An 18,278-nucleotide genomic window follows, 5' to 3' on the forward strand; every position below is an offset into this window, starting at 1 on the left:
CATAATTTAACCTCTCTAAACCGGATACCTCTTAAAATCTGACATTTTACTGCATCATGTTGGTGTCTGGCTTAGAGGCTTTTCACGGTCATGTATTCTGAGGTGTTTCTGCTCATCCTGGTGTTTCTAATGCCAAGAAATGCAGTTTTCATATTTTTAAAAACGCATGCAGCTCTGAGAAGTAACACTGTTATGGAAAAAAGTGCTAGTCTATTCCTAAGGGTACTTCTCCCTTTTAGTGTGACTCTATTGTAACTTGATCAAAATATGTTAAAGGGACATACCCTAGTTTCAACCCGTGAAAATTAACACTAAGTTTAGTTAATCTACAAACCTGTAGCACATTTGGATAAAGTTACAATAGAGTGAAACATGAGTCTGTGACTTTGAAATGGTGAAATACACTCTAAAAATATACTAAAAGTCGACTCTATCTGTTATTTCTCAGACGCACATGCGTTTTTCAAAATATGGAAAATGCATTTTGTGATATTAAAAACACCAAGATAACCAAAAACATTTTGAATGTATGGAAATGGATAATCTAAACAATAAAATCTAAGTAAAGTATGATTTCAGTTATCAAAAACGGCTCTAATAGTAAAACATATGCCTTAGTGTTTAAAAACTAGGGGATGTTCTTTTAAAGGTTCATAGATTAACCAAACTCATTCTCCATTTTTACGGGTTGAAACTAGGGTCTGCGCTTTCAATGTTAGATCATGGACCCATGCTTATATCACTTTTAAAGTCCACGGTCCTGCTTATAAAGCTTTTGAAGTCTAGACTTCAGTGAAGTTTGAACTGCACCATGCAATCTGAACAGCATTGCCATGTCATTAAAATCTTTATTAAAACTTCAGTCTATATATACACAGTTTTATATACACAGGTGGATGGATGGATTATTTAACATGCACATTCAGAGCAAGCTGTTGTAGTGCATGCCTGTCATGGGCACAGATATCGGCCTCAGCCAGAGCTTATATAAAACTTAGTACAAACTTTAACTAGAGGTTTTTGTCTGTTTCAATTTCAGAGGTCGGTATATGAATATAACATTTTCTGGATGACAAGTTCAGAGTTGGCATTAAAACACATTTTAAAAAGAAAATACAAAAATGTATATATATATATATATATATATATATATAATTAAATAAGATCACAAATTTGACATAAATAACAAATATAATTCATAGCCTCCATCACAAATTTAGAGTACTACATAAAGTCTTATAAGCATGAGTCCATAATAAATTTATAATCTGAGCAAATAGTTTAATAAGCATGAGCCCAGACTTGAAATAATCTACAATACAAATTCACAAAATGCTCAATATTGGAAAAATTAAAATAAAAAATAAAATAAAATAAAAAATAAAATAAAATAAAATAAAACTAGTTATTCCATTTAAAAAAAAAAATTATGCATAACAATTCGACAAACAGGCAATGGTGACACCAATCAGGTTTAAATCATACCCCGGTCACGGTCTGTTGGATACACCGGGAATCAGACAAGATATCACATCCCACACTGGAAGAAATGAACTATTTGATTGATGCAATCTAACCGGCAGTGCTCAGAGCTGAAAAACTGTCCCAAGTTTCAAACAGTCATACCACTGATACAATGCCCGAATCAAGTCTCTGATTACTCCACACGATACTCCGATCAGTTGATGAACTCATCCAGTAATATCTGGTCATTTCTAATTAGATACTGTAAACACCTAATACACTGAACCACTAAAGAAACACAAGCATTTTAGAATGTACAGTAAAAACCTGTGCATGTGTGCCCCCCATCCCCATTGTTTTGGCACCTTCCTACGCCCATGCTGTAGTATACGTTTATGACTTTATTGCTGGGGTGTGGGACGTAGCCCAGTGGTACAGCGCTCGCTCGATGCACGGTTGGTCTGGGATCGATCCCTGTCGGTGGGCCCATTGGGCTATTTCTCGCTCCAGCCAGTGCACCACGACTGTGGTATGTACCGTATATCACTGTGTATTAGCCGACTTTTTGATACAAAATTTATCAAGTCAAAGGCTGGGGTCGGCTTATCTAAGGAGTCAACATTTTATAGTAAATGTAAAGTTAGAATAGTGACGTCACGGCTCGACTCGATCTATTGTCATTATTGTGCTCTGCATTTCCGCTTTCATAAAGGTTTAATATTGCATTTTAACACAAGCTATTACAAATAAAAGATATTAAAATTGTATATATATGTTCATCTTTAATAAATGTTGGTGTTTAAAAGTTATTTAGTAATATTTATCTGTTTAAACAACAATAAATGGTGACCGATCAAAACAATTTCGGAAAACTTCGCAGGTCACGTGTCATTACAAAACTGCTTACTAAACCGTGAACACGTTAATTGTTCCAGCTTCATTTGTTTTGTTTGTCGGCTTGGGATTAATCGACACGGGTGGTTGGGTATGGTAGGGTATAGCCGACTACATGTAGTAATGAAAAGACCGATTAGCACAATCAACAATGCAAACAGTCACTGTGTTTTTAACGTGTGGCTGCAATCAAGAATGTTTAGGTATATTTCGCTATCTTGGTACTTATATTTTACGAGAAATAAATTAACCGGACACCGTTTCTATAAACAGAAATCGGCTACTGCTTCCGGATAAGTTTGCTGTGACAAATGACGTTTGAAAGCAGATGTACTTTGTCATTTTGTAGACCACACAGACATCTGACTTGGTTAGTTTTATATAGGGGGGTCGGCTTATATACAAGGTCTATAATTTTAAAGCCGATTTGGATGGTGAAACTAGGGGGTCGGCTAATGCATGGAGTCGGCTAATACACAGCGATATACGGTACTACTCTGTCTGTGGGATGGTGCATATCAAAGATCCCTTGCTGCTAATCAATAAGAGTAGCCCATAAAGTGGCGACAGCGGGTTTCCTCTCTCAATATCTGTGTGGTCATAAACCATATGTCTGATGCCATATAACCGTAAATAAAATGTGTTGAGTGCATTGTTAAATAAAAAATGTCCTTCCTTATTGCTTTATTGGGTCATTGTCATTGGCAAACAGAAACAGTAGCTGCAGTATATAACTGAATAAGTTTAAATAAATTAAAGAAAACCAAATTAAGTTTGTTTTGTTGTTCAGTATATTAACCAGAATAACAATTTTAACATTTCTTATAAAGATATGTGGTCCTCCAAAAATAATGGTGCGTGTACATCTAGTTGCAACATCCAATGTATTCTTGGTTGTCACAACATCTACATGTGAGTGGTGGGAGAAACAAGAATTACCCCAGGCACCATTCTACATATAAATTATTTCTGGAACACATCCAGTGCCATCCAGAATATATACTCTTCCAAAAAAGTAGGGGAACCTGAAATATTAATGTTAATATCAACTATTAGACCAAACATACGTTTTGACCACAGACATCCCAGTAAAGAACGTTCAGGTCTGTTTATCAACACACCAAAACACATTCCATAGTTTGCACGTGCATCACACAGTTGCCTCGTACATGTGTGGGGTGTTATTCTCGATTTTGACAATTTCCAGGAAGGTTGATTAATCACTGTGGAACATTATTTCTGTCAATCTTTTTTCATTCTGTTCATCATACAGTTGTTATTGTTTTGTTGTTAGTCATTTTTATTGTTTGAATTTGCAATTTACTGATAAAAAAAACGTCAACTTTCAAATTTCACTTCTGACCCCAATCGTCCTTCAAGATCTTTGGTGGTCATAAAACCTTCTGTAATACTGAACTACCAGTTGTAATATTTGCCCAATTAATTCGCTATTATCATATAACCATTCCCCACAGCTAATATACCTTACAATTTTGGCAATTGTAAATTCTTATTAGAATTCCCCTACTTTTTTTGAAAAGTATATATAGAAGTATAAGTTTGGCAGTTAAAAATCTATAACTTTACCCTAAGTTACTAGACCCTGAGAGCTGGGCTGTTTAATAAACCCAGGTCATGACCTTTGGCACAGTGAACTCCATCTAGAATGAGGTCATCAAATGTGACATCATTACTTAGCCATCGCATCAGCTGAAATTTGAAATTCTCAACTGGCACTTTTTAACTAATGTTAATAATAAATGACTTTTCTCAGGCTGTGCAGGTTTTCTATTGGTGGATGATGATGATCAGCAGAGCAGTAGCACCAATCAGTAATCAGCTAAGCCTGAGTTAGTTGCTAATGTTACCAGGCTGCTAATCGTAGTTTTTAGGACTATGAAACTGTAACATACATCAGGCTATAAAACAACCATGTAATGGTTCTTTTACCACTTTAACAACAATCTGTCAAGTTTTGGTACAAATGTTTCTTTAAATTAACATTTTCAATGTCACATAGAACCATTTGACCATTTTTTTCTTTAAATTAACATTTTCAATGTCATATGGAACCATTTTTTCTTTAAATTAACATTTTCAATGTCATATAGAACAATTTTTTCTTTAAATTAACATTTTCAATGTCTTATGGAACAATGTTTTCTTTACATTAACATTTTCAATGTCATATGGAAATTGTTTTTCCCTTTAAATTAACATTTTTAATGTCTTATTTCTTGCTTTACATTTGAATTCTTAATGGCAAACTGAACAGATCTCTTACAATTGGCAAACCAACAATAAAGTCAACTAGACATGGGTGGTCAGCTAGATGGTTTCCAGTCTGTCTTACTCACTGTATACATACAGTACACAAACCAACAATAAAGTCAAATGGACATGGGTGGTCAGCTAGATGGTTTCCAGTCTGTCTTACTCACTGTATACATACAGTACACAAACCAACAATAAAGTCAACTGGACATGGGTGGTCAGCTAGATGGTTTTCAGTCTGTTTCACTGACTGTATACATACAGTACACAAACCAACAATAAAGTCAACTGGTCAGCTAGATGGTTTTCAGTCTGTTTCACTGACTGTATACATACAGTACACAAACCAACAATAAAGTCAACTAGACAATGGTGGTCACCTAGGAGGTTTCCAGTCTGTTTCATCAACTGTATACATACAGTACACAAACCAACAATAAAGTCAACTAGACACCGGTGGAACCCCTGATGGTTTCCAGTCTTGTTTCACTGACATTATCTCTGTGAAAAGGTAGATGGATGAACCAACATTTGAAAAGTAAAGTTTGTTTTATTTAACGACGCCACTAGAGCACATTGATTTTTTATCTTATCATCGGCTATTGGACGTCAAACATATGGTCATTTTGACACTGTTTTGAAGAGGAAACCCGCTGTCACCACATAGGCTACTCTTTTTTCGACAGGAAGCAAGGGATCTTTTATTTGCGCTTCCCACAGGCAGGACAGCACAACCATGGCCTTTGTTGAACCAGTTATGGATCACTGGTTGGTGCAAGTGGTTTACACCTACCCATTGAGCCTTGCGGAGCACTCACTCAGGGTTTGGAGTCGGTATCTGGATTATAAATCCCATGCCTCGACTGGGATCCGAACCCAGTACCTACCAGCCTGTACCCCGATGGCCTGCCACGACGCCACCGAGGCCGGTGAACCAACATTTGACTCCCTAGGATGTGTTGGCACAGTTTCTGTCAGAGGATATGAATGTTAAAATTATATACCCTAAAATCTTGTAAATTAATAATTTTAATATTTTTTAGAAAGATTTAGTAATTTAGAGAACTGCAGTTTAACATTTGTCGAAGAACATGAAATGTAGAGTCCAGTTTCCAAAGATTCTAAACCCATAACCATCTAGTATAGGCACTTTGTTGTTCTATTACGTACCCTCAAATTATTTTCTGGCACAAAGCCTGATGGGTAATTATCACTGTTGTAGTGTTCAAAATGGATAATTACAGAACTTGAAGAAAAAACCCACCCATAGGTTGCTAGTTAACTTTACTGTTATGCCGCATACTGTAAAGGTTTCCAACAATAATGCTAGTTTATCCCCTTTCCCACTGTATACACTAGGGTTTCACCACATACTTTATTTGGTTGTTTTCCCACTGTATACACTAGGGTTTCACCACATACTTTATTTGGTTATTTTCCCACTGTATACACTAGGGTTTCCCACATACTTTATTTGGTTATTTCCCCACTGTATACACTAGGTTTCACCACATACTTTTTATTTGGTTGTTTTCCCCACTGTATACACTAGGGTTTCACCACATACTTTATTTGGTTGTTTTCCCACTGTATACACTAGGGTTTCACCACATACTTTATTTGGTTATTTTCCACTGTATAGACTAGGAAATTTCCAAATAACGTATTTGGTATTACAGTTCTGTTCAGCCTGCAAGCTTTGTTACACTTAAATGGATCTTGAATTGTTCTTTCTAGCCACATTTAGACACATTTGTAATGGCAATATCTGGTATTATATTTGTACAGTATACAGAAATCTATGATGTGGACATGCACTGCCATTGGTACCAAGACCTACATAACCTTGGGTTCCACGGCAACAATTTAAATATGGTAGAAAACCTGCAAAGCATTCTGTTCCATGACCACAACCACAAATCCAACATGGTGATGATCTGCAACTAAGTAAATATGGTAATGATCTGTAGAGCCTTTGTCACCATGGCAACTAATCCAATATGGTGATGATCTGTAGAGCCTTTGTCACCATGGCAACTAATCCAATACGGTGATGATCTGTAGAGCCTTTGTTGTCATGGCAACTAATCCAATATGGTGATGATCTGCATAGCCTTTGGCATCTGTGTGTGTGTGTGTGGTGTGTCTTGGTTTCATCACAACTTTCAGTTTCTTTTGAGTATGTCACAGAACAATGGTAAATCCCTGAGATATCAACTTCTCAATTTAATATCAATGTTACGTCATCTCACCAACAGTGCAATTCACTGTCATTACCAGTGTCAAGTCTATATACTGTCGGTGTCAAGAGACGTCTGCTGATTTCAGACAAACCAACGAGTCATCTTTATGTAACTGCCCAGTCTACTGCTCACACCGGTACCAGACATGTTTGAATGGAGAAACAAGAGAACTGCATACATATCTTTGCTAGATTCCACCTTCATCCAGAGAGACCTTGTGAGGTCGGCCATCTTGGTAACATTATCACACTTGTGCAAGCTGCCATCAGCAGTTGAAACCTGTTCACTCGAGTTTAAATTTGTTCACTCGAGTTGAAAATTGTTTGCTCGAGTTGAAAACTGTTCATGTTCACTCCATGGAAGCAGTTCACTCGAGATGGAAAAACATGTTCACTTGAGATGGAAACGATTCACTTGAGATGGAAAATTGTTCACTCGAGATGTAAACTGTTCACCCCAGGTAAAAAATGAGTTTACTCCTAAACATTAAACCGTCATCAAGGAATACAAACATTTTCAGTACGTACTAACATTTCCATTACCAGGGGAGGTAACTGGCCAGGCATTTCCAGACGAAGATGTAATAACTGTTCAGCACCTGCAAAAGAATACATAAATACAAATATCAATAGGTTTTTAAATGCAAGTATTCATTTTTCTTTAAATAATCAATTTACGATTTAAAATTTAAAAAATTTCTAATACTTTTAATACATATGTGCAGTTATATACTTTCATTATGAAAATAACATTGCAAAAGTACTTCATTTATCTTCTTTCTTTTCTTTTTTTTAAATCATTCAATTCTTTCAATATGTGGTATCTGACAAAAGAACAAAAAACAATTAATTATTTTTTTTTTTAAATAATTAAAAACAAAAAAAGGACTTGAACAATAGTCCCTGAATGAAAGTCCCACAAGAAAAGAAAAACAAAAGCTGCCATACTCTCAATTAATATATTTCCTGTTGTTCTATTGTAAATTCTGGCGAGTGCTGTGTAAAGCTGCAGGAAATATGAATTGGAGAATCCTTTAAAAGATTAAAAACAATCATGGCCTTTGGTTTTAATCCTAATATACAATACTTATTTTTCAGTGTCAAAGAGTTGAATTTCTCCACCTCTGATAGCATAGATAATAACAAGTACATACCCAAAAATGGATCTAGAATTTTCAATTAAAAAGTGTGATAAATATCCACAGATTTCATCCCCTTCCAAAATACCCCCACCCCAAACCACCCCCATCCCAACAGCCCTTTCAGACCCAATATATATTGTCAATCACAGCTAATGTACATCCCATTCATATCCATAGTGATAGTCCCCACCCTACACGTAAAATCTGCCCTAGAACTACCACTGATAAATGTTTTGTTTCTCTAAATTTATTCATTTGGGTACTGAGATGTTTAAACTCTGTAAATATTTTAATTAAATTACCTACAACTCTTTAATTTAACTGTTGAAAAAAACCCACAGAAAAACCCCCCGACATCCTAATCATATATATAGAAAATATTATATGAGAGCGTAACTCCTTAAATAATCATCAATTTTACGAGTTGGTCCGAAACATATCTAAACTGATTATTAAAGGTCTTTAAAATAAGAGCTATTCAGGGCTCGAAATGCCCTCTGGCCAGGTAGCCAAATGCAAGCAATGTCCTGTTTGGGCAAATTAATTATTTAAAAAATAATGGCGTTAGTCGCCTAAATAATATTATGTGGGCGATCTTCTTTAGAGCTATAACATATGAGCCACTATTAATATTTGTATTCCACATTGAAATCTTGCTTGTGGTTCTCTTACCATAATTTGCCAACATCCATTATTCTTTTTTGGGCCACCATATTTTTTGGCGAATTTCGAGCCCTGCCTATTTGGTTTAAACATTATTTACTTCTATAAATTAACAGTCAACAGTTTGCGATTGGTCAACAGGTGTATCCTATATAAAGACCTTTACCTACATCGTATAAATGAAATAATATACAGCTGGTCAACATCGATGGCAGAATCATATATAGAAAGCAAAAGAAACCAAACTTATTTACCATGCTTACCCACAAACAGTTAATTACCAATATACATAATCTGCAGCATTTGCATCAGTAGTGTTAATTTCAGTGTGATTTTGAAATATAGGTCATCACTATGGAGCAGCCAATCAGATGTCTGACAATCATTCTGCAACACAGGCTGGATATAACCATGTGATACCATGCATCTTAGACAGGGGCCTCTCAAGAAAATACATTCTTAACCAATCACATCAACATCGGCAAACATATAGGAGATGAACACCGTCTAAATCATGCTAATTTTCAGCTTGATGATATATATAACAATGAAATCGGTTTGATATATCAGTTGTAAGAGTGTAAATCCACATGAGGAAAAGCTGACCAAGTCCTTTCAATTCCCCTACCTCATCTCGCACATACAGACCAACACATCCTCAATTAGTCATTATTGTAGCCCATTTCTGCCTCATTTGCCTTAGAACTCTAATCTGCCTCACTAGGCTATGAACAATAACCTGCCTCACTTACCTAGAGACAAAATCATATCCGAGTTAATGGAGTAATAATAATCTTACTTGCTGGACTAACAAATCCTGCCTTAATGGACTATGAATTAAATCCTTCCTCCTTGGACTTATAATAATATTCAATCACAGTGGACTAAGATATCTGTGGACTCTGCCCTACTTGATTTATAATCATAGGCTGTCTCACTTAACCTATAGACTAATCATAGGCGGTCTCACTTAACTTACAGACTAATCATAGCCTGTCTCCCTAACTCATAGACAAATCATAGCCTGTCTCACTTAACTTACAGACTAATCATAGCCTGTCTCACTTAACTTACAGACTGATCATAGCCTGTCTCACTTAACTTATAGACTAATCATAGCCTGTCTCACTTAACTTATAGACTAATCATAGGCTGTCTCACTTAACTTATAGACTAATCATAGGCTGTCTCACTTAACTTATAGACTAATCATAGCCTGTCTCACTTAACTTATAGACTAATCATAGGCTGTCTCACTTAACTTACAGACTGATCATAGCCTGTCTCACTTAACTTACAGACTGATCATAGCCTGTCTCACTTAACTTACAGACTGATCATAGCCTGTCTCACTTAACTTACAGACTAATCATAGCCTGTCTCACTTAACTTAGACTAATCATAGCCTGTCTCACTTAACTTATAGACTAATCATAGCCTGTCTCACTTAACTTATAGACTAATCATAGCCTGTCTCACTTAACTTATAGACTAATCATAGCCTGTCTCACTTAACTTATAGACTAATCATAGCCTGTCTCACTTAACTTATAGACTGTCTCACTTAACTTACAGACTGATCATAGCCTGTCTCACTTAACTTACAGACTGATCATAGCCTGTCTCACTTAACTTACAGACTGATCATAGCCTGTCTCACTTAACTTACAGACTGATCATAGCCTGTCTCACTTAACTTACAGACTGATCATAGCCTGTCTCACTTAACTTACAGACTGATCATAGCCTGTCTCACTTAACTTACAGACTGATCATAGCCTGTCTCACTTAACTTACAGACTGATCATAGCCTGTCTCACTTAACTTACAGACTGATCATAGCCTGTCTCACTTAACTTACAGACTGATCATAGCCTGTCTCACTTAACTTACAGACTGATCATAGCCTGTCTCACTTAACTTACAGACTGATCATAGCCTGTCTCACTTAACTTACAGACTGATCATAGCCTGTCTCACTTAACTTACAGACTGATCATAGCCTGTCTCACTTAACTTACAGACTGATCATAGCCTGTCTCACTTAACTTACAGACTGATCATAGCCTGTCTCACTTAACTTACAGACTGATCATAGCCTGTCTCACTTAACTTACAGACTGATCATAGCCTGTCTCACTTAACTTACAGACTGATCATAGCCTGTCTCACTTAACTTACAGACTGATCATAGCCTGTCTCACTTAACTTACAGACTGATCATAGCCTGTCTCACTTAACTTACAGACTGATCATAGCCTGTCTCACTTAACTTACAGACTGATCATAGCCTGTCTCACTTAACTTACAGACTGATCATAGCCTGTCTCACTTAACTTACAGACTGATCATAGCCTGTCTCACTTAACTTACAGACTGATCATAGCCTGTCTCACTTAACTTACAGACTGATCATAGCCTGTCTCACTTAACTTACAGACTGATCATAGCCTGTCTCACTTAACTTACAGACTGATCATAGCCTGTCTCACTTAACTTACAGACTGATCATAGCCTGTCTCACTTAACTTACAGACTGATCATAGCCTGTCTCACTTAACTTACAGACTGATCATAGCCTGTCTCACTTAACTTACAGACTGATCATAGCCTGTCTCACTTAACTTACAGACTGATCATAGCCTGTCTCACTTAACTTACAGACTGATCATAGCCTGTCTCACTTAACTTACAGACTGATCATAGCCTGTCTCACTTAACTTACAGACTGATCATAGCCTGTCTCACTTAACTTATAGACTGATCATAGCCTGTCTCACTTAACTTATAGACTGATCATAGCCTGTCTCACTTAACTTATAGACTGATGAACTAATCATAGCCTGTCTCCCTTAACTCACAGACTAATCATAGGCGGTCTCACTTAACTTATAGACTACACATAGGCTGTCTCCCTAACTCATAGACAAATCATAGCCTGTCTCACTTAACTTACAGACTAATCATAGCCTGTCTCACTTAACTTATAGACTGATCATAGCCTGTCTCACTTAACTTATAGACTGATCATAGCCTGTCTCACTTAACTTATAGACTGATCATAGCCTGTCTCACTTAACTTATAGACTAATCATAGCCTGTCTCACTTAACTTACAGACTAATCATAGCCTGTCTCACTTAACTTACAGACTAATCATAGCCTGTCTCACTTAACTTATAGACTAATCATAGCCTGTCTCACTTAACTTATAGACTGATCATAGCCTGTCTCCCTAACTCATAGACAAATCATAGCCTGTCTCACTTAACTTATAGACTAATCATAGCCTGTCTCACTTAACTTACAGACTAATCATAGCCTGTCTCACTTAACTTATAGACTAATCATAGCCTGTCTCACTTAACTTATAGACTAATCATAGCCTGTCTCACTTAACTTACAGACTAATCATAGCCTGTCTCACTTAACTTACAGACTAATCATAGCCTGTCTCACTTAACTTATAGACTAATCATAGCCTGTCTCACTTAACTTACAGACTAATCATAACCTGTCTCACTTAACTTATAGACTAATCATAGCCTGTCTCACTTAACTTATAGACTGATGAACTAATCATAGCCTGTCTCACTTAACTCACAGACTAATCATAGGTGGTCTCACTTAACTTATAGACTACACATAGGCTGTCTCCCTAACTCATAGACAAATCATAGCCTGTCTCACTTAACTTACAGACTAATCATAGGCTGCCTACCTTAACTTATAGACTGATGAACTAATCACAGGCTGCCTACCTTAACTAACAGACTGATGAAGTAAGAACTGCACCCTCCATCAATAGACTAAGAAAACATCTGCCTTGTTGGACTACAAAATACATCCTGCTCAACTCTGCCTCACTGTACTAAAATTAAATCCTTCCACAACAGACTAACAATTCTGCCTCATTGAACTAAGACATGTATCTTGATTGAACAGACTAAAAATCAAGTTCAGCTTCAATTAACTAAATATAACCTTGTCTCACACAACAAAAGCAACACAACTACCCCCCCTCCCCCCAAAAAAAACCCCCCCAAAACCCCCCACAACAACAACAATCGAACATAACACTATCCTCAAACACCACTACCCACAAAACATTCTTGCCTTCCCTATACTAAGACCTCCACTCTGCATTCCAGAATTAGCATACACATCATGCTACAGTGGATTATGGACTGGTATATCAAAGGTCATGGTATGTGCTATCCCATCTGTGTGAAGGTGCATAATATTATAAAAGATTGCTTTGCTACTGATGAAAAAATGTAGCGTGTTTCCTATCTAAGACTGTATGTCAAAATTACCAAATGTTTGACATCCAATAGCTGATGATTAATAAATCAATTTGCTCTAGTGGTGTAGTTAAACAAAACAAACTTTTATAAACTAATTTTAATAGACATTCCTTTCCTTTCTTTTTGTAATGAATGAATGAATTAATGTTTAACGACACCCCAGCACAAAAATACACACCAGCTATTGGGTGTCACAAATGGTAAATATGGAAATATTTTTGCATGCAAATGTTTGCAAGTTACTGAAAACTCCGTTTGATTTGTTGGATTTGCTGGATATCCATAAATACACCATCTTAACAACAAGGAAAACATCCATGTACCAATTCTTAGTATCTACTATCAACCTGAGAGGCCAAACAAACCGATAAAATAATATACAAGTCAAGACAGACAGGCAGACAAGACAAGGTAACACCTTTTCTCCAATACCATTATTTAAAAACTCTCGACTACCAACCCAGTACAATAAATTAAAAAATAATAACCAAATTCTTGATTACTGTCTTTATTATTAAAACTAAATAATGCACTATATATGATAAAAGTTAAAACATTCTAGTTGATAAAATTCTACTATTATTTATTAATGCTAACATTCTAAAAAATCATTCGATTTTAATTTATATTCTACATATTTTTCATAATTACATTAATTAATTACATTAGTATTAACTAGAAGTCTTTCAAAATTCAACATGTACAAATTAATATCAAGTAGTCCTGAAGCTTGACTGGTAATCTGGAATTTTTATATTTGAACCACCCAATTATGAACGATCAGTGTATTTTCACAGAAGATACTAGAAATTATTGTTCACTATTATATATGCATGACTAACTTTCAATTACGTTAAGGTCAATCAATAAAAGTCAAATTCCTTAGTTCACCAAAGGTCAACGGTGATTGTACCAATCAGAAAAAAGTGAGAACGGTCTCAAAAGTTTGTCTATACTTAAATAAAATCTTCCAAACTTCCCTCTCTAGCAACCAAAAGTGTGCCTATACTTAACTAAAATCTTCCCAACTTCCCTCTCTAGCAACCAAAAGTGTGTCCTATTGGACACAAATGATAACTGATCCTTTTGGGTTATGTTGAAAGAAAAAAAAAAAACCCTGAAAGATTCCCATATTTTTAAAGGGCTCAATTCCTAACAAAAACTTTGAGTTTAGTACATCAGGAAATATCTGACAACAAACTGGACTATCTTTCAAAGCTATACACTTTTGATACAGATACAAGTTGAGTTAATGATGAATGGTTTGCTAAAATCTAAATAATTTAATACAATTCTGAATGAGCATTAACATATATACGATTTAATTATAAGACAAATTTTCATTTATATTCTTTTAAAAGAAAGTACCATTACATTTACCACATAAAATCTCAATACAGATTTATATTGCTGAAACAGCATATTGCAACTGTTTCAATACTTGTAGTAAACATAGAGACCTGAAATAAAAAAAAAATTAAAAAGAAAAACAGAAAAGAAAAACAAATTCTATTTGTACTAACTGTTTGAATAATAAAAAGTGTAAACAGACTAACCAAAACAACGCTAACAGCTAAACTGAAGCAAAACACAAACTTATTTTAAAATAAGATTTAAAAACCTGCAACAAATTTCAAAGACCAATTTAAAAATTGCAACAAATTTTAAAATAGTTTTTAAAAACCTGCAAAAAAAGAGTGCTATGTGCACATTATAATTTAATGGTGGCGATAAAATGCATAAGCAAATAGCACTGCAGCAGCTACAAATGGTTCAGTTAGCCCATGCAATAAGCAATAGTGTCTTTAGAACATTATCTCTTCAGAGTAATCAATTCTTTTCTAGCAAAACAGTGTAATGTCCCTTTTCAAATATTAACTTGTGCTGCAGTTGAAAGTAATTTGTCTTTGTTGAAACAAATGTTTCCTCTTTCATTCTGTAGTTGAACTGATAGCTGTATGAATAAAACATGGGTTTTTTTAAAAGGAAAAACAAATCTTGATAAAATATGAAGCTATGAAAAAAACAGGGGAGGGGAACAAGAGAGACGAGTACGACTGCTGTGAATCAAAAAGAAAACATAAACTGATAAATAGCATTATGCAATATGGTGCTTCTGTAGAAACTAACTTCACCCAATGATTTTTAGCAATACACAGTTATTACAGCACAATATAACAAGATATATATATACAAGGTCTATTAACATAATTATGACCGAAATCATTATATACAATACAACAACATGGATTATTATAACATTAATGAGAACAGAAACAAAAACCCTGTCATATAACTGAAAAACAAAAACTTAAAAATCAATAGTCATTAATTTTCTTAAAAATAAACAAAGAGAAAATACTTCAGAAAATAAAAATTAAAGATCCTTAATGTGATCTCACCAAACATGGCTGGTGTAGATTTGACTGTTGGCTAATACACTGATGATTGTTTACAATTAAACACAAATCAGCAATCACTCTTAATTGTCAACAATCGGAAGGAAATGTTTTATTTAACGACGCACTCAACACATGTAAACAATCAGGGGCGGGATGTAGCCCAGTGGTAAAGTGCACACCTGATGCGCAGTCAGTCTAGGATCGATCCCTGTTAGTGGGACAACTAGGCTATTTCTCATTCCAGCCAGTGCACCACGATTGGTATATCAAAAGCCATGGTATGTGCTATCCTGACTGTGGGATGGTGCATTTAAAAGATCCCTTGCTATTCATGGAAAAATGTAGCAGGTTTCCTCTCTATAACTGTGTCAAAATAACCATATGTTTGACATCCAATAGCTGATGATTAATAAATCAATGTGCTCTAGTGGTGTTGTTAAACAAAACAAATGTCTTGAAAATAATCATTGAAAGTGTGTTAAGCTGTCAAGATTTATGCCAGCCATGTTTTGACAGCTTGCATGATGGGTCAGCTGGAAATGGGTTAGGTCAGATCTAGAACTGAAGAGTTATACAGGGAATGACCATGCAGTAAGATCTCCCATTTCAACTACATGTAGAGTGCAGTACTTTCAAATCACTTAACAGGTATAAAAGTTTTTAACCATTATGTTAGGTGATACAATTTTCCCCTCCCGCCATGGATCCATGCCTGAACCATTTTTGGATAGGGGCATGAGAAAATAGTTCCGATTCCGATACAATTTTAAAACCACAGATCCTAGTTTTGAGGCTGTGTAAAATATTTCCATTTATTACAGCTTTTTTTTTTAGTGACAACTTACACTTAATTACAACTTTTTTTTTAAAATTGTAATTTTGTTTTTGCCAAAACGAATGTGTTTGTGGTATTCTGGTGTTTGTCATGTATCTCAAAATACATGTGATGCAAACTCGAAATGACATGTACCTCTGAAACTAGGGTCTGCCATTTTAAAACTTTTACAAAAACATTCAAAATAAGTAGACGAGTGACATTCCTAAAAAAAAATTCTTCCTCATTGAATGATTTAATTTTTTTTTTTTAAATTAAAACTTTCATAAAATTTTATTGCCAATAGAAAATAAAATATGATAATCTAAATAATATATTTTTAAAAAAGATTTCCATAAAATGGTCATTTAAATTTTTTATTTATTTATTTAATTTGCAATATTTATTATTCATTTTCATTAAAGGAAGTCTTTAAATATATATTTTAAAATTATTTTTATTGAATTTTACATATATCAGGAAAATACTTTAATGCTACTTTTTTCTAACTTGTAATTAATAATGGAAGATTATTTTACACTAACACATAATTAAAATTAAATAAAACATAACCAACAAAAATGCTGATGCCAACCTTGAAGTTTAAGTCAACACTACTAATATCTGAAAAATATAGGCCACTGTATGTATGTATGTGTGTGTGTGTATATATATATATATATATATATATATATATGACAGACATGTCCCATTCTTTCTCAACAATATACTAAATATAGTAATATAAATGTAGTGCATCATGACAAACATTATTTTCAACATAATAAATGTATATCACAGTGCATTGTGACAAATGTACTGTTTCTAATACCAGTATACTAAATTAAGACATGACATGATGTACTATTACATACTAAATGTAGGTCACATATGTACTGTTTGTTACATACTAAATGTAAGTCACAAATGTACTGTTTGTTACATACTAAATGTTTTGTCACCAGGGATGCAGAAATGGTAACTATCTCAATAGTCCACTTGAACAATATCAGCAGAAATCTGCTGTGTCTAGTCCACCAGAATTTCTGTTAGAATATCTGCCCATACCACAATATAATGACATAATAAAAACTTCAATATACTAGCCAGACATATATGCAGTTTTGACTTATCCCCATTCTGAACAGTTTATAAGCCTTAAAAATGGTTAAATGTGCACTTGATGATTGATTTGGAAAATAAATGCCAGTCACAAAAAGAAGGTCGCTTGTCGAACCAATTTTGATGACATACAAAAGCTGCATCATCATTTTGGCTTTGTACACAAAATAAGTATAACATATATTTAATTGTAATTTTAAAAATATTTATTTTACAATTTTGTTATCTCTCTTTCTTTCATCTTTTTAGTATTTTGTTTACAATTATGAAAATCCCCACCAACATACCAATATGTAAACGGGGTTGTCTACTCAATATATAATTACTTTGACTCTGGTGCTGTTAAGCAGACACAGTTTTTTAATGTGGTGAAACATAGTAATATAATATAACAGCCATCACTTTGCATATCAACCCCTTGAATAACAAGAAATGCATGATATCAGAATATCAGAATGTTGGAAACCTTTCAATTAAAAATTTACTATTGAACTTTTTTTTTTTTGAATATTGCTAATGCATTTTGTGTTTGAAGAAAATATTATAAATTTAAATATTGACAAATTTACAACAAATGGATAAAAAGTGAAATTATATTAGACTGATTATGTACAAAGCAAAAATAGTAGTGCGGGAAAGTATTAGTGGGGGGTTTCATCATAATTTTCAGTTGAATTAATAATTTTGAAAAATTTACAACAAATGGATAAAAAGTGGAATTATATTACAGTATAGATTAAAGTATTAGTGGGTTTAAAAAAAAAAAAATTAACAATAGTTCATCATAATTTTCAGTTAAATTAATAATTTTGACAAATTTACAACAAATGGATAAAAAGTGAAATTATATTACAGTATACATTAAAGTATTAGTGGGTTTTTTAAAAAAGTTTTTAACAATAGTTCATCATAATTTTCAGTTGAATAAATCAAGCAGACTAGAATATACTTAATT

At 34.3% G+C, this 18,278-nt stretch overlaps 1 protein-coding gene across 3 annotated transcripts in view; it reads right to left on the minus strand.

The window, feature by feature from the left end:
• Window positions 1–5,449: 5,449 nt before the first annotated feature.
• The window catches only part of LOC121387800 (retinoic acid receptor gamma-like), a 176,456-nt gene continuing 163,627 nt past the window's right edge, over window positions 5,450–18,278 (minus strand). For all 3 annotated transcript variants that reach the window (XM_041519008.1, XM_041519006.1, XM_041519007.1), the window contains one exon: window positions 5,450–7,473. In XM_041519008.1, coding sequence (XP_041374942.1) covers window positions 7,373–7,473 — 101 coding nt within the window. In that variant the 3' untranslated portion in view covers window positions 5,450–7,372. The remainder of the gene's footprint in view (window positions 7,474–18,278) is intronic.

The sequence above is a fragment of the Gigantopelta aegis genome, chromosome 13 (assembly GCF_016097555.1).
Source record: "Gigantopelta aegis isolate Gae_Host chromosome 13, Gae_host_genome, whole genome shotgun sequence".
Lineage (NCBI taxonomy): Eukaryota > Metazoa > Mollusca > Gastropoda > Neomphalida > Peltospiridae > Gigantopelta > Gigantopelta aegis.